Source organism: Pituophis catenifer, unplaced genomic scaffold (assembly GCF_029215685.1).
Source record: "Pituophis catenifer annectens isolate HBS135680 unplaced genomic scaffold, rPitCat1.0.hap2 SCAF_16, whole genome shotgun sequence".
In the NCBI taxonomy this organism is placed as follows: domain Eukaryota; kingdom Metazoa; phylum Chordata; class Lepidosauria; order Squamata; family Colubridae; genus Pituophis; species Pituophis catenifer.
The window spans coordinates 9,619,710-9,637,590 of record NW_027256896.1 but is presented as its reverse complement, the minus strand read 5'-3'; the positions used below and the strand labels follow the sequence as shown (position 1 = coordinate 9,637,590).

At 46.7% G+C, this 17,881-nt stretch overlaps 1 protein-coding gene across 1 annotated transcript; it reads left to right on the top strand.

Annotated features, from left to right (window-relative positions):
• The first annotated feature begins 7,691 nt into the window (after positions 1-7,691).
• Positions 7,692-15,907, top strand: KLHL10 (kelch like family member 10). Its single transcript, XM_070955135.1, has 4 exons — positions 7,692-8,126; positions 9,769-10,386; positions 13,820-13,969; positions 15,526-15,907. Exons 1-4 carry the CDS (start codon positions 7,707-7,709, stop codon positions 15,898-15,900), a joined length of 1,563 nt encoding a protein of 520 aa, XP_070811236.1. The 5' UTR covers positions 7,692-7,706; the 3' UTR covers positions 15,901-15,907.
• The last annotated feature ends 1,974 nt before the right edge of the window (positions 15,908-17,881 follow it).

Below are 17,881 nucleotides of genomic sequence, written 5' to 3'. Positions count from 1 at the left end.
GCATACGTAGTTGAATTAAACGTTCTGTTGTCTTCTGAAACTTTTCTTTTCTTGGATTTATCCATGGTTGGCCTGCCGGGGGTTGAAGAGCTCAATAAATCGCGGGCCGGCGGGTGTCGCACATTGGCGGTTGTGACGCATATTTTGAGTGACGGAGCTGCAGCACAGGGGTTAAAGAGCCACGTGTGGCTCCAGAGCCTCAGGTTGCTGACCCCTGTTCTAGTCCAACCCACTGCTCAAGCAGGACACCCTACACCATTTCTGACGAGTGGTTTTCCGATCTCTTCTTAAAAGCCTCCTGTGATGGGGTACCCACAACTTCTGGAGGCAAGTTGTACCACTGGTTAATTGTTCTCACTGACAGAAAATTTCTCCTGAGTTCTAGGTTGCTTCTCTCCTTGATTAGTTTCCATCCATGGCTTCTTGTCTTGCCTTCAGGTGTTTTGGAAAATAGACACCCCTCCCTCTTCTTTGTGGCAGCCTCCCCCCCCCCCCAAATATTGGAACACTGCTATCCTGTCATCCCTGGTCCTTTTCACTAGACTAGCCATACTTAATTCATTCAGCCATTCGTCATTTGTTTTAGCTTCCAGGCCCCTAATCATCTTTGCAGCTCTTCTCTGCACTCTTTCCAAAGTCTCAAAAAAAAAATTTTTTTTTTGTAATGGGGTGCCCAAAACTGGATGCAACATTCCAAATGTGGTCTTATGAAAGCTTTGTAAAGCGGTACTAGTGCTTCATGTAATCTTGATTCTATCCCTCTTTTAATGCAATCTAGGATTGCATTGGCTTTTTTGGCAGCTGCCACACACTGCTGGCTCATATTTAAATGATTGTCCACTAGGACTCCAAAACCCCCTTACAGTTACTGCTATTGAGTCAGGTTTCACCCAATCCCTACCTGTACTTTTGGTTTTTCTTGCCTAACTGTGAGACATTGCTTTTCTTTATGTTGAATTTCATTTTGAAATTCAACATAATTTGAATTTATGTTTCGGTGGGAATGGAGATTTTGCAGTATCCTTCCCCCGGAGTGGTGAGGGAATGGAGATTTTGCAGTATCCTTCCCCTGGAGTGGGGAAGTAATGGAGATTTTGCAGTATCCTTCCGCTGGAGTGGTGAGGGAATGGAGATTTTGCAGTATCCTTCCCTTGGAGCGGGTGAGAATGGAGATTTTGCAATATCCTTCTCCCGGAGTGGGGTGTGAATGAGGATTTTGCAGTATCCTTCCCCTGGAGCTGGGTGGGAATGGAGATTTTGCAGTATCCTTCCCTGGAGCTGGATGGGAATGGGGATTTTGCAGTATCCTTCCCCTGGAGTGGGGAGGGAATGGGGATTTTGCAGTATCCTTCCCCTGGAGTGGGGAGGGAATGGGGATTTTGCAGTATCCTTCCCCTGGAGCTGGGTGGGAATGAGGATTTTGCAGTATCCTTCCCCTACCACGCCCACCAAGCCACACCATGCCCACCAAGCCACGCCCACAGGACCAGTAGTAAAAAAATTTGACTGCCACCACTGACCTTGAACCTATCATCTGGGGTGTCGGCTATTCCTGCCAGCTTCGTATCTTGAGGGAAGTTGAAATCCACAGATCTTAAAAGCTGCGACAGTTGTGAAACGCTGCGTTAAGGGTATTAAAGTCCAATAAAGAATGTCATGGCTTGGTCTGCTGGATCTCCCCTTTTCTCCAACGCTTCTGCCCGAATGGATTTACCAAGCCACAAAAGGGCATCGATAAGAATTGCTCCTTTTCAAACTGCTCTTTTAATCTTTGAAACGCTTGGATTGCTCTATCAAAAACCTCGCCGCTCGGTAAATCAGGCGGAAAACGGATTTTGCTCTCCCATCTGCTTTCCAGCCTTTTAAAACCAGGAACCTTTCTTTTAATTGCTTTCGCCTAGTTTCCTCCTTCGGTTTCATGCCCGCGTCTCGTCTTTTTAAAAAAAAATTTTCTGCTTTTGGGGTCATAAAACCTGGTACCTTCCTGACAGTAGAAATCATCAGTAGATGAAATGTAAGAGACAGCTGGGCATTAAAAGTGTGTGGATATTTCTGTGCGGTGCCCAGTTTCAACATCATTGGGCGCTACATGCATCCTTTCAATTACCAAACTTAATATAACCACGAGGGCAGTGAAGTGTGTGCATGTGTTGAGAAGGGAGGGAAAAAAAACCGTTAAAAAGATGTAGGAAAAGCTACTCCTATCAAAGCACCTGAAGGCAGGACAAGAAGCAATGGATGGAAATTAATCAAGGAGAGAAGCCACCTAGAATTAAGGAGAAATTTCCCGACGGAACAATTAAGAACTGGAAAATCCTGTGTCTGATTATTATTATTATTCAAAATCCTTAAAATACAAGCCCCCCCCCAAAAAAAATGTTGGTTAGACTGCTGTTTACTGTTAGGTTGTTTGTGTTGGTAATTCCTTGTTGTTTACTTGATTGTAAACAAGTGATACACTTCATACCCCAATCACGGAACTTACCAACATAGACAAACAATAATTAGTGGGTTTCACTTACCTTCGCTACTGATTCGGAATTGTGAGTGTGCACATGTGCTTGCTTCACTCTGCGTCATTCTGCAATGTCATTCTGCATTCTGTAATGATGTCCAGGTGGGTGGGCGGAGCCTCCCACCGCAGTCGCTACCAGTTTGTCCGAACAGGTAGAAACCCACCACTGCAAACAATCCCAACAATAAACAACAGCCTGATCAAGGAACCATCCGTATATAATTAGTATATATTAAAAAGAGCAAATCCCACTCCACTCCCTTCTAGCGCTGATGATATTACTTAATTAGGTAATGAAATGTCTGCAAGCAAACCACCAAGCTCAGAAAAACACCGAGGACCCCACAGTCGCCGTCCTCCTCCATTCCACACACCCCACTCCCATCTGGCGCCGATGATGTTGCCTAGTTGGGTAATGAAATGTCTGCAAGAAAACTGCCATGCTCAGAGAGCATCAAGGACCCCACAGTTCAACTCTGAAGTTCAAACATTCTCTTCTATCTGTAAAACATACAATCTGGGTGTCAAGACTGAACCCTACTGGTTTTCCAGCACCAGTCCTTTTAAAACATTTCAGCACTGGGAAAAGTGCACTGTGCCCTCAAGCTGTCCCTCCTCCAGGGAGAGGTGGACCATGTCCAAGCATGATTCATTTTGAATGGCGTAGGAAGGAGGAACCCTCTAGAACTGAGGAAGCTTCTTGGAAGAGAAGTGAAATGTTTTCAAGGAAAAAAACCCCAAAGTTAAGCACCTTTGGGACAACCATAACAGAGTTGGAAGGGACCTTGGAGGTCTTCTGGTCCAACCCCCTGCTCAGGCAGGAAACCCCATACCCATGATGGTGAACCTATGGCACGTGTGCCACAGGTGGCACGCAGAGTCATATCTGTGGGCATGCAAGCGTTGCCCTAAATCAGCTCCGCCAGCTGATTTTCGGGCCTTCCGGGCCCACTGGAAATCGGGAAACGGGCTGTTTCCGGCCTCCAGAGGGCCTCCAGATGGGGTGGGGAAGACTGTTTTTGCCCTCCGCAAGCTCCTAGAAAGGCTCTGAAGCCTGGGGAGGGCAAAAAACTGGCCTTCTGGTCCCACTGGAAGTCGGGAAACAAGCCGTTTCTGGTCTCCGGAGAGTCTCCGGGGGGGAGTGGGAGGCCGTTTTCACCCTCCCCAGGCTCCAAGAAAGCCTCTGGAGCCTGGGGAGGGTAAAAAAACAGGCCTACCCGTTGGGAGTGGGGGGGAATCGCGCGCGCATGCGCGGGGGGTTGAGATGCATTGAATTATGGGTGTGGGCATGTGCATGTGCAACCCCCCCCCATGCTCCCCCCACTTTTGGCACACGACAGCAAAAAGGTTAGCCATCACTGCCCTATATCATTTCCAACAAATGGTTATCCAACATCTCCTTAAAAACTTCCAGTATTGGAGCACTCACAACTTCTGGAGGCAAGTTGTTGCACTGATTAATTGTTCTGTCAGGAAATTTCTCCTTAGTTCTAGGTTGCTTCTCTCCTTGATTAGTTTCCACCCATTGCTTCTTGTCCTGCTTTTAAACGGTATGGAGAATAAATCGACCCCCTCTTCTTTGAGGCAGACCCTCAAGTACTGCAAGACAGCTATCATGTCTCCCCTGAGCCTTCCCTTCATTAGGCTAAACATACTTAGTCCTCTTTCCTATTCATCGTATGTTTTAGCCTCCAGACACCTGATCTTGTGGCCATCAACCAGAATTTCTTGGGGTTAAGATGTAAATAAACTTCCCCCAGCATGGCAACTATACAGGATACTTAATCTAACAGAATAACAGAACAAAATAATAGGATTGGAAGGGACCTTGGAGGTCTTCTAGTCCAACGCCCTGCTCAAGCAGAAAACCCTATACCATTTCAGACAAATGGTTGACCAATCTCTTCTTAAAAACCTCCAGTGATGAGCATCCACAACTTCTGAAGGCAAGTTGTTCCACTGATTAATTGTCCTCACTGTCAGGAAATTTCTCCTTAGTTCTAGGTTGCTTCTCTCCTTCATTAGCTTCCACCCATTGCTTCTTGTCCTGCCCTCAGGTGCTTTGGAGAATAGCTTGACTCCTTCTTCTTTGCGGCAGCCCCTGTCACCCCTAGTCCTTCTTTTCATTCAACTAAAGGTAAAGGTTCCTCTCACACACATGTGCTAGTCGTTCCTGACTCTAGGGGGCGGTGCTCATCTCCATTTCAAAGCCAAAGAGCCAGCGCTGTCCGAAGACGTCTCTGTGGTCATGTGGCCAGCATGACTCAATGCCAAAGGCACATGGAACACTGTTCCCTTCCCACCAAAGGTGGTCCCTATTTTTCTACTTGCATTTTTTACCTGCTTTTGAACTGCTAGGTTGGCAGAAGTTGGGACAAGTCACAGGAGCTCACCCCGTTACACGGCACTAGGGATTCGAACCACTGAACTGCCGATCTTTTTGATCGACAAGTTCAGCATCTTAGCCACTGAGCCGCCACGTTAATCCCTTTCATTCGATTTAGACATACCCAGTTCCAGCAACCGTTCCTTAGAGGTTTTAGCCTCCAATCCCCTCCAGGCGTGACCTGGATGATGGAGAATCTCCATAGACATCGAGGAGCCCTCAAGATGCCCAACGCCACCATCTCCCTCTGGTGAAGGCAATGAGCCCGCTAGCTTCGGAGGGCAGCTGGAGTTCTAGAACCTGGTCATGTCAAGGGTCTCATTATGGGAGGGGGTTCTGGAACCCCTGGACCAATCACACCCTTTTTTCCAAGAGGAGGGTTAAGTGGAAGGCCTGGCAGCTCTTCCCGCTGCCTCCCCCACTTTGAAAGAATGGATGATGCCTCTGCTTCGGCAGGGTACTCCTATCGCCACATGGAGCGGAAGATGAGTGCGATGGCCTGTACGGTCTTCAACGAACTTCGGCTGGAAGGGAAGCTGTGTGACGTCATCATCAAAGTCAATGGGTGTGAATTCAATGCTCATAAGAACATTCTCTGTAGCTGCAGCTCTTATTTTCGGTCAGTGCTCCCCGTCTCTTGAAAGGGATGTAAGCAACCAGGCAAGCTCTCCCAATCTAGTTGGATGGTGGATTCTCTCATCTGGACAGCATTAAGGATTATTGTAGCCATCTTGAGTGGCCTCTGGCCAGACAAGCAGCATATAAATTTAACCATAAATAAATACACCTTTTGCCCCCCCGGTTGTAGTAATGAGAAATTCTAATCGTAAGGGTCTTTGTGGAGGTGTGTTTTCCAAAAAAAACAACTGGACTTTCTTGGTTGTTTTGTTTTGTTTGGTTTTTGTTCCCCCCTTTGATTTTGTTTCGCTTCTTATCCAAAAAGCTTCTTGAGTTCTAAGCTTCTTGGAAGAGAAGCCAAACACATTCAAAGGAAAAACAAAACTTACGTCCAATTGGAAAAAGCACTTTTTGGGACAACTGTGACCTGGATGATTTAGAATCTCCGTAAGCATCTTTCCGAGGAAAAGTCTTTAGCTTCCTTTGAAATAACTCCTCTTTTTAAATAAAAACCACAGATAGCAAAGCATTTTTTTTTTAAAAAAAGGATATTATTTGCCTTCTCAGATTAAATGACATTCTAAAATAAAAGAAGGGAGTTTTTAACCCTTCAACATTTGTACAGCTTGTGGCCCAGGAGGTGTTCAATACTACTGTGCAAAAAAAACAAAACAAAAAAAAAAAACCAACAACCCATAATGCAAAAGATAGTATCACAGCAAGAGTGAGAATTTAGAGCAGTTTTCTCCACATCTGGCAACTTCCAGATACGATCCTGCATTACAATTAGAAAACATTTGGAGAACATCAAATTTGGGAAAGCTGCTATACAAAAGGCAGATGGAATTGGAAATTTGCTTAAGTGTCTTGTTTTTTTTTTAGGGGGAAAAATGGATCCCTTTGAAATGATTTTAGGATATTGTGAGATCTAGTCAGAAATTTGTTTGCTTCCACCCTCTACAGAATAAAAGAGTTGGAAGGGACCTTGGAGGTCTTCTAATCCAACCCCTGCTCAAGCAGGAGATCCTATACCATTTCAGACAAAATGGTTGTCTAATCTCTTCTCAAAAACCTTCAGTGTTGCAGTACCCACAACTTCTGGAGGCAAGTCGTTCCACTGATGAATTTTTCTAACTGTCAGGAAATTTCTCCTTAGTTCTAGGTTGCTTCTCTCCTTGATTAGTTTCCACCCATTGCTTCTTGTCCTGCCTTCAGGTGCTTTGAATAGGTTGACCCTCTCTTCTAGAAGAGAATATGCTGGCAACCCAAAAATAACTTAAATGGGGTACAGTGATTAAGGCATTACAGCAGAAGGAGTCCATCTACTTCCAACTGAGAAATCATCTATGGTACTTAAAAGTTTGCAAACCCTTTTGAATGTCCAACACTTCCTTATAAATCCAATCTAAAATGTGACCTGCTTTCCAGGTAAGTCCTAAAACAAGATTAAAAACCCAGTTAAACTGATGCATCACAAACATTCTACTTCTTTGTTGATTTATTAAGGAACATATGTAGTATGTATGTAGGTATGTATGTATGTATGTACGGTATGTATGAATGAATGATTTCTACATCTACGGTAGTGGCCAAAATTGTGGAAACCTTTTGGGAAACGTGTATTTTCTAAAACTAGCTAATAACACCACCTTTTTTTTTCGGGAATAGTATCAAAAAATTATATATCAATGGAAAGATAATTTAATCAAGAATGTAATGCAATAACTTTTAGGAAGGATTTGCTATTAGAATAGCAGTTACACTATAAAGAATAAAAGTGTAACACGTAGAAAAAACGAGATATACAAAAATGATCACCATGTCAGTTAATACTTAGTTGGTAACATTTAGCATGAATTATGGCTTTACAACGTCTTCCCATGGAGTAGACCCAGTCACTCCAAGTGAGCAAGCTGGAGCTATTTCATTAAGCCAGGTGTACCTCCAAACCTAGCAACTTTAAGACTTCTGGACTTCAACTCCCAGAATTCCCCAGCCAGGAATTCTGGGAGTTGAAGTCCACGAGTCTTAAAAGTTACCAACTTTGGAGACTCCAGTATTAAGCCAACGCTGTCCCTTGGAGGCCCAGCACCGTGACTGTTATGCTTCTTTTTCAGAGCTCTGTTTACCAGTAGTTGGAACAACTCCGAAAAAAAGATATATAATATTCCTGGTATTACCCCAGATATGATGAAGCTCATTATTGAATATGCCTACACAAGGACAGTGCCCATTACGGTGGACAATGTAGAGAGGCTCCTGGTGGCCGCCGATCAGTTTAACGTGATGGGTATCGTCCGGGCCTGCTCCGACTTTATGAAGTCTCAGCTCTGTTTGGAGAATTGCATCGGCATCTGCAAATTCACCGAGTATTACTACTGCCCGGAGCTACGTCAGGCCGCCTACATGTTCATCCTGCACAACTTTGAGGAAATGGTAAAAGCGTCTACTGAATTCCTGGAGCTCTCGGTCAATGAGTTTAAGGACATCATTGAAAAGGACGAACTCAACGTGAAGCAGGAAGACGCTGTCTTTGAAGCCATTCTCAAGTGGATCGCCCACGAACCCCCCAACCGGAAACAGCACATGGCGGTCCTGCTACCGAAAGTGAGTCTTTGTCAGCTGCTATCTGATGTGTTGCTATTATGTGGCAATTGTCTGTGGGGAGAGGGAATGAAAGGAGCGGGATGCTTGGGGGGAAAGCAAAAGTAGAAGCCGCATCGAGGCACTGCTTCAAAGTCATCCAGCTGGGCAGAAATAGGGAGCTGCATACCGACTTAGGCACAGACTGACCATTATGGAAATATCTTGCAGGAAGTTGATTGGTGGGCAGTGAGAGGTAAACAGAGAGGGAATAATAAGAATAGAACAGAACAGAACAGAACTTGTTGTTGTTGTTAGTTGCAAAGTTGTGTCCGACCCATCATGACTCCATGGACAACATTCCTCCAGGCCTTCCTGTCCTCTACTATCCTCTGGAGTCCATTTAAGCTCACGCCAACTGCTTCAGTGACTCCATCCAGCCACCTTGTTCTCTGCCGTCCCCTTCTTCTTTTGCCCTCCATCGTTCCCAGCATTAGGCTCTTCTCCAGGGAGTCCTTCCTTCTCATTAGGTGGCCAAAGTGTTTGAGTTTCATCTTCAGGATCTGGCCTTCTAAAGAGCAGTCAGGGTTGATCTCCTCTAGGACTGACCGCTTGGATCACCTTGCAGTCCAAGGGCCTCGCAGGAGTCTTCTCCAGCACCAGAGTTCAATAGTTGATATTATAGTTCATAGTTCAATAAATAGAAAATAGAATAGAATAGAATAGAATAGAATAGAATAGAATAGAATAGAATAGAATAGAATAGAATAGAATAGATATTGGAATGAAGAGTGGAGTGGAGTGGAGTGGAGTGGAGTGGAGTGGAGTGGAGTGGAGTGGAGTGGAGTGGAGTAGAGTAGAGTAGAGTAGAGTAGAGTAGAGTAGAGTAGAGTAGAGTAGAGTAGAGTAGAGTAGAGTAGAAATCTTTATTGCCACTTTAAATGTACACTAATCAGCATACATTCAAATGAAATTTTGTTGCATTCAGCTCTTATGAATAATAAGATCATAGAATTGTGGGTACCTTCTTGACATATTTGAGTCTCCCTGCAGATGCCCTGCTTCTTGACTGAAGGTGAGTAAGGCAACTGGACTTATTTTATTTAGCTTGAGACATTTCCCTGCTCATGAAAGCCGCTTCATTAATCTGAGGAAGTTAATAAGGCAGAGAGTCGTTGGAATTTACTAATCCTCTTGCGCCAACCTCAGGGGTTTCCTTCCCAAAGTCTGTTGCAATAGGTTGAGAAAGATACCAATAGCACTTAGACTTATATACCACTTCACAATGCTTTCCAGCCCTCTCTAAGCGGTTTACAGAGTCAGCCTCTTGCCCCCAACAATCTGGGTCCTCATTTTACCCACCTCGGAAGGATGGAAGGCTGAGTCAATCTTGAGCCGGTCAGGATCAAACTGCTAGCAGTGGGCAGAGTCAGCCTACAATATTGCATCCTAACCACTGCGCCATCAGGGCTCTTAATCGTAAAGATGCTCAATCATCCAGTTGTCTGAAAGTTGAGCCATGGCAGCAGGACTTATTTTTGTTAGTTCCAGTTGCCCATGGCTGACCTTCAGACAGCTTTCTCTGGATGATGGAGAATTTTCATCAACCCAACTGTCTTCTTGAAAACATCCACCATCCTCTCAACCCTCTTCCTTGTCTTTGAAGGTCCGCCTGGCCTTGATGCACGCGGAGTATTTCATGAACAACGTCAAAATGCATGATTACGTGAAGGACAGCGAGGAGTGCAAGCCCATCGTGATCGATGCCCTCAAAGCCATGTACGACCTGAACATGAACGGCCCTTCGAGTTCCGACTTCACCAATCCGCTGACGAGACCCCGGCTCCCTTATGCCATCCTATTCGCCATCGGCGGCTGGAGCGGAGGGAGCCCAACCAATGCGATTGAGACATACGACGCCCGGGCGGATCGTTGGGTGAACGTGACTTGCCAGCAGGAGAGTCCCCGGGCGTATCACGGCGCTGCCTATCTGAAGGGCTACGTCTACATCATTGGCGGCTTTGACAGCGTGGACTATTTCAACAGCGTCAAGCGGTTTGAGCCCATCAAAAAGACCTGGCACCAGGTGGCCCCGATGCACTCCAGGCGCTGCTACGTTAGCGTCACTGTCCTTGATAACTTCATCTATGCCATGGGTGGCTTTGACGGCTACGTGCGCCTCAACACGGCAGAGAGGTACGAGCCCGAGACCAACCAGTGGACATTAATTGCTCCCATGCATGAGCAGAGGAGCGACGCGAGTGCCACAACACTCTACGGAAAGGTAATTATTGTGCAGAATTTTCCGGCAGTGAATACAATCGCCAGGTCCTTCGCACGCTCATGCCTTGGATTTTTCATCATCATCATCATCTTCTTCTTCTTTAAATGACCCCATAATCCCTTGTGGGGTAGAGTCTGGGCAACTAAATGGAGCCGAGTGTTTCCTGGCCAGATGCCCTTCTTGTCACCAGTGTGAAGTTTTTTCCAGCAGATATATTCTCACAGTGCCCAGAGCGTGAAATATCTGCCTCTACCTAGGATCAAACTCATAGCCTCCTGATTGTGAGGTGAGAGCTCCATCTTTAGGCCACCGCACAACTCCATGCCTTGGATCTTTCCCTCTCTGAAAATAAAAACGTAAGAGTCCCTTTGCCCAAGACCAATCCCCACCCTTGGTTTCTTTCAGGGGTGAAATCCACATTTTTTTACTACCAGTTCTGTGGGCATGGCTTGGTGGGCATGGCAGGGGAAGGATACTGCAAAATCTCCCATCCCCACCCCACTCCAGGGGAAGGATATTGCAAAATCCCCATTCTCACCCCACTCTGGGACCAGCCAGAGGTGGCATTTGCTGGTTCTCTGAACTACTCAAAATTTCTGTTACCGGTTCTCCAGAACCTGTCAAAACCTTTACCTTTATGCTCAAGAAACTGACGATACCTAATTCGATTTCTCTTTTACATCAAACTCAGGTGAAGGCCTGAACACAAGGTGGAATGTGATTCTCACCACCGAGTAATGCATTGAACGAAACTCAAGTCTAAGTAAAATACAAATGGCTTACCTGAACCATCTGATGATGTTTGTTGAGTCAGGGTAATAGATCGAACTCCAGCTTGCAGATCCTTAAAGCGGCTGTTAGGGTTCCAAGTAACATACCCACAGCAAACAAAACCCTGAGGTGGGCAAATTCATCAAAGAATAGGTTTATCGGATATGTCATTTTGGCACAGGCTGGTGAAAACCGACTCTGAATATTCCCGCGGTTTTCCCCTGATTAAAAGTGAAAGTTTTTCACTTTCTCAAAACAACCAGCCACATGGTAGTCCAATCAGGATGCTGTCCAGTTGCTAGGTGACTCCAGGCCCCTCCTTCCGAGCACCTGCAGGAATGTCCTTGGTTCCCACGAGAAAGCATTTTGTTTTGGCTACAACACAGGGGTGGGTTCTACTTACCTTTACTACCGGTTCGCATTGTGCCCCCGCGCGCGTGCTTGCTTCGCTTGTGTTAGGATATGGTTTGAGCCTAACAAGTTGTCCAGGCAATATATGTGTTCTGTGACTTTAATATGAATATGTATTGTGTGACTTTGACGTTTTCCTGCTGATTCATTGTAATGCTGAGTCATGCTGTAATTAGTTGTGAACATATTTAAGAAAGGTACTGTAACGTATTCGGTTGATGATAAGCTACCATAGTGTGTGGAGTTGCTATTCATTGAGCTATCATCGTTGGATGGATCTGCTACCATCGTGGTTTGTGATTGTGCTTGCCCCCGCGTGCATTCTTCTGCACATGCGCAGATCACTTCTGATGATGTCCGGGTCAATGGGTGGAGCCTCCCACCGGTTTTACTACCGGTTCTTGCGAACTGGTCCGAATCGGGGGCAACTCACCACTGCTACAACACCCCAACTATCTCTATTTCCCTCCCTCCCTATCCCTCCTCCCTGGTGTGTCAGCTCTGAAGTCTCAAAATGGCCTCAGTCAGGCCAGCTTCAGGGTTGACAGCAGCTATGCTATCCCAGGAAAGATGCAGTTGCTTTAAAGAGCTGCAGACAAGGCTCAGTTCACACTCCTGGGATGTCTGAAGTATCTTTTTGGTACTGAATTCCAGGCATCGTGGACTTTCCATTGCCTTATGAGAGCTTTGCTCCACTCGGGACAAAGAAGAAAGCCATGACTTGAGTTATGCACTAAAACAAGCATAGATGCTCCTATAGAGTAAGGGTTAGAGAGTACCCAGTGTTAATCGGGCTCAAGTTCATGCTGTAGAACAAGCCGACAGCACAGAGATAAGCTGCTACGGTTCAGTTCCAAGCTGGGAGAAAGACGCCGGAAACATGGAGGCTGATTGGAAAGAGGGTTTAAGGATGAACAGAGCCCCAAGCACACAGTTCGCTGGTGTAACTGGAGTTGAGAGTGGGGGGATTTTATACCTTCTCTTGGGCTTTGCACTTGAGCTTCCTGTTCCTGTGCAAGAACATGTATTCTATTGGCTGCTGTAAGGGTTATGTAAGAGTTATAGCTGGCTCTATAGGTTGCCTGAGCTCCCAGATTTGGTTGATGTTTGGATTGCTGAGATGATACAACGAAAAGGCTCGATGTTCTGAAAAGGTGTTGGGCAATTCCTATTATGGCTTAATGGCTTTTGTCCTGGTTTGGATCTTGAGTGAGGGCTAATCCTATCACTCTGCCTTCGTTCAGACTTTGGCTGCAGGGAATTTCAAAAAAATCTCCTGTCTTGAATGGATTTCTGCCTGCAGTATTTATTTGCTTTGCCTAGGAATAGAGCTATCTATCTCTTGACATCTGCTGTGGGCTATTAAGGAAAGGTGGGGGCTGCTTTCTCCCTCTAAAAATAAAAAACTATTCATCAAAGAAAATATAATATTCTTTTTAATATTTCTCAAAATATTTCATTCTTCTAGGAGAGGGGTGGGTGCTAACTTTCTACACTGCATTATAAACACCAGTTGTTGTGGCCCGCCAGCGGCCTGCGCGGATTGTAGCTTATTCCGACGACGAGGAGGCTGGTGTGGTGCTGCGCCAGCAGCCTGTGCAGCTGGCTCTCGAGTTGGACAGTGAGGAGGCTGGAGAAGATGTGGTGCCAGAGGCGGGGATTCAGTCAGGGCCTTCAGAATCTCCAGAAGCTCCTTTAAGTGAAGAGGACGAAGAGGAGGAGCCTCTTCTCAATGCACGGGCGTGCAGAGCTGCCAAAAGGCAGGAGTGATTCCTCAGGAGGAGGTCTCCTCGAGAGTAAAGCTTGGGGCTAATTGGCCACTCCCTTAGCCTATTTAAGAAAGAACACTGCTTGCAACAAGCTGTAGAGAACAACTTTAGTTCACTCTCTTTCATGTCTGCAAAACTGCTTCTGGGCTTTCTGCCAACTCTAGTAAGACTGTGATTACCTTATCTTAGAATTCCGGCAGGCTGTTAAGACAGTTCATTAACATCCTTTGAATGATAAAGACTAAGTTATTTTGAGTAAATAAGTTTTGTATAGAGTTTGTGTGTGCCGTGTTCTTTGGGGTCCGTAGCTGGGGTAGAACACCAGTTCTTTCCAGGTTCTACACTTTACATTCACTCTTCCGACCTTTTCAGTGTCACGATGCATACGATTAATACCTTTCCAACATTCTCCATGCTAGCATGCGTCTAATTCACTCTCCGCTTCTTCGTTCCCCCCCCCTTTTTTTTTTTGCAACTACAAGGTTTACATTTGCGGTGGTTTCAATGGCAACGAGTGTCTCTTCACGGCAGAGGTCTACGATGCCAAAGTGGATCAGTGGAGCTTGATTGCTCCCATGCGAAGCAGGCGCAGCGGGATCGGCGTGATTGCGTACGGAGAACACGTCTACGCGGTAAGGCTGGGGTCCTCTTGGGCTGGAAATGGCAGGCGAGCCCCCAGCATCCTTCAGTCATGTTTGCTAGAACCATGTCCCTTCGCTCAGTTTATGGCAGCTTTCTCCAATCCCTGGCCCTCTAGAACAGTTGAGAAACAACTCCTAGATCAGGGATAACAGTAACAGAGTTGGAAGAGACTCTTGGAAGTCATCTCGTCCAACCCCCTGCTCAGGGGTGGGTTCTAAATTTTTTTACTACTGGTTCTGTGGGTGTGGCTTATTTTGTGGGTGTGGCTTATTTTGTGGGCGGAGTTTGATGGTCATGTGACAATTCTTTAGGATTTAGCAGAGGTACTGGTCTACCAGGCTTTTAACTGCTTGCAGAGCTGTACAGGTCTACTCATTTGTTTTTGCAGGCACCGGTCTACTCATTTGTTTTTGCAGGCACCGGTCTACTCATTTGTTTTTGCAGGCACTGGTCTACTCATGTATTTTGGCAGGCACTGGTCTACCCATTTATTTTTGCAGGCACCGGTCTACTCATTTGTTTTTGGAGGCATTGGTCTATCACTGCCTTTTAACACTGATCAGCTGTAGGGCGGCCCTTTGAAGCCCCGAGGCAAGAGTTTAAACAATTTTTTTCCTTTTAGCCAATCAGCTGGGACTCAGGAGGCAGCAATAGATTGGGGGTGGGGCCAAATAAAAGGTAAGAATAACATGGGGGGAGGAGCGGGGTGGGTGGGGGGCAGAACCGGTTCGGTGACATCATATCGTCACCGCTACCGGCTCGGCGGAACCGGGCAGAACCCACCACTGCCCCTGCTCACGCAGGAGTCCTATACTAGGGATTCGAACTGCCAACCTTTCTGATCGACAAGCTCAGTGTCTTAGCCACTGAGCCATCTAGTCAGGGTATCAAACTCGATTTCATTGAGGGCCGCATCAGGGTTGTGTTTGATCTCGGGGGCCGGGGTGGGCGTGGCCACTTTGACGTCACTCGTGTCGGGGGCGTCCGTGGTGGCCTGAGCGCTTTGCCAGTGGAAACAGGTTCCCAAGCTCCATTTTCAGCCACGACGGCCTCCTGCCGCCCTCTGCCATTTTCGCTGGTAGAGGGCAGCAGGAGGCCGTCACGGCTGAAAACGGAGCCTGGGAGGGCCACGTGAAGCTGCGTTTTTGCTGGCAGAGGCGCCGCAGGCCGGTCCTTTGCTGTTTCTAGGGGGGCCCTGCGGGACAATAAATAATGGGTAGAAACTAATCAAGAAGAGAAGCACCCTAGAAATAAGGAGAAACTTCCTAACAGGGAGGACAATTGACCAGTGGAACAGCTTGCCACCAGAAATCGTGGGCACTCCATCACTGGAGGTTTTTAAGGAGAGACTAGACAGTCACTTGTCTAAAATGGTATAGGTTCTCCTGCTTGAGCAGGGGGTTGGACTAGAAGACAAAGTCCCATCCAGGTCTATTCTGATTCTAATTCTAAATTTTGGATTTTCTCCATCCACCCATCATCTGCCACAGGGCCAAGCCGCCCTTTCTCTTAAATCGTTCCTTGGTTTGATTCTTGCCGTCTGCAGGTAGGCGGTTTTGACGGCGCCAACCGCCTGCGGAGCGCCGAGGCGTACAACCCGATTGCCAACACCTGGCGCACGATCCCGACCATGTTCAACCCTCGGAGCAACTTCGGCATCGAAGTGGTGGACGACCTGCTCTTTGTGGTGGGCGGTTTCAACGGCTTCACCACCACCTTCAACGTCGAGTGTTACGACGAGAAGACGGACGAGTGGTATGATGCCCATGACATGAGCATCTACCGCAGTGCGCTGAGCTGCTGCGTGGTCCCGGGACTGCCTAATGTCGGGGAGTACGCTGCCAGGCGGGACAACTATGTGGGGTCATCCCAGAGAGACGAGGTCAAATATTCGTCCTCCACTAGCACACTCCCAGTGTGAAAAAAAAAAATCACTCCTTGACTAATAAAGCCCTCTAAGCAAGAACTAGATGCACAAGTAAATTGGCCTCTTTTCTTCCTTTCTAAATAAACGAAGAGGCTAGTCCTTATTGGAGGTGGGAAAGCAGTGTTTTTCATTGTTGGCTAATTTAGAGAGACAGTTTGGTCTAGTGGTTAAGGTACCAGGTTAGAAACCAGGAGACTGTGAGTTCTAGTCCCACCTTAGCCATGAAAGCCAGCTAGGTGACTTTGGACCAATTGCCAGGAGATGGTGAGTTCTAGTTCTGCCTTAGGCATGAAAGCTGGCTGGGTGACTTTCGGCCAATCGCCAGGAGATGGTGAATTCTAGTACTGCCTTAGGCATGAAAGCTGGCTAGGTGACTTTAGCCCAATTGCCAGGAGATGGTGAGTTCTAGTTCTGCCTTAGGCATGAAAGCTGGCTGGGTGACTTTAGCCCAATCGCCAGGAGATGGTGAGTTCTAGTTCTGCCTTAGGCATGAAAGCTGGCTGGGTGACTTTAGCCCAATCGCCAGGAGATGGTGAGTTCTAGTTCTGCCTTAGGCATGAAAGCTGGCTGGGTGACTTTAGCCCAATCGCCAGGAGATGGTGAGTTCTAGTTCTGCCTTAGGCATGAAAGCTGGCTGGGTGACTTTAGCCCAATCGCCAGGAGATGGTGAGTTCTAGTTCTGCCTTAGGCATGAAAGCTGGCTGGGTGACTTTAGCCCAATCGCCAGGAGATGGTGAGTTCTAGTTCTGCCTTAGGCATGAAAGCTGGCTGGGTGACTTTAGCCCAATTGCCAGGAGACTGTGAGTTCTAGTTCTGCCTTAGGCATGAAAGCCGGCTGGGTGACAGGAGACTGTGAGTTCTAGTGCTGCTTAGTCGTGAAAGCTGGATGAATGGCTTTGGACCAGTCACTCTCTCTCTCTCTCTCTCTTCAACCCACCTCACAAAGTTGTTGCTATGGGGAAAACAGGAGGAGGAAGGTGTGTTCATCACCTTGAGTTCTTTATAAGCATAAAGCAAGCAAGAAAATCTTCTGAAGCAAATAAAAGAGATGGACAAATAAAGACTGATGCCGGGCAAATATCTCGGTATAAAGTTCAGAATGTTAGAGCTGTTAAAGGAGGAAAAAACCGATTGCAAGTCAGTTTTGCTTTGCATGCATCTAAATCATAGGAGGCAGAACCTTGGATTGGATTAAATTCATTCACACATTGGGCAACACAGATCCAGGTAAGGGCGTCCTGGGGTTTTGGTATTCCAGCTGCAGCGATGGCTGTGTCCCGCCTTCTGAGTGGCTAAGCAGGGGCACGCATCTAAACACGAGAATGCTAAAACGTCTGAATATGGAACTGCTGGATCTACCGATGCAGATCCAAATAAGGCAGCAATTGGAAAGGCGGGAATGCATTTGCTTCTTGGATCCCCGGGGCGAGTCCCAATGCGGGAATGGCTAAATCTCCAATGAACGTCGGAATATGGGTCGTGCATAAATGCACTCACGTGCCCATCGTCCCTCTCATTGTATTTTTCTTTTATTTCTTGTTCTCGTTTTCGTTTGACAAATTCTAATTAAAAAAAAATGCAATCACTAAACTTGATGCATGTGTAAATGCCAGAATTGCCCGATCTTAGAGGCGCACGTCGGAATGCAGGAATTCCCCCCACCCCACATTTTTGGTTGCCAAGACACCGAAGAAAGGAACCCCCCCACCCCCAATCCAGCAGCCAAGGAGTCCTTTTCATTCGCGATGCCTTTTGGGTAACGTAGTTTCCACACCTCTTATCCAATCGCAAGAGGACTCGTCCTTCTCCCCCCCACCCTGCTCCATGCGATGCCTGCTGGGGGTTGTAGTCCATCCATCATCCCTGGGCTACCGGCATGGGCGCCTCTTCTCCCCCCCCCAAAAAAAAATGCATTTAAAAAAAATAAAGGGATTAAAAAATGGCAAAGCAGCCGAGTCTTAGAGACCCTTAAAAA

What these genes read in the sequence shown, in the direction of transcription:
- KLHL10 (XM_070955135.1), top strand. Translation starts at nt 7,707, where the DNA reads ATGATGAAGCTCATTATTGAATATGCCTACACAAGGACAGTGCCCATT. An exon ending in CCACAACACTCTACGGAAAG is followed by an intron (nt 10,387 to 13,819) that starts GTAATTATTGTG and finishes TGCAACTACAAG; the next exon opens with GTTTACATTTGCGGTGGTTT. An exon ending in ACGGAGAACACGTCTACGCG is followed by an intron (nt 13,970 to 15,525) that starts GTAAGGCTGGGG and finishes TGCCGTCTGCAG; the next exon opens with GTAGGCGGTTTTGACGGCGC.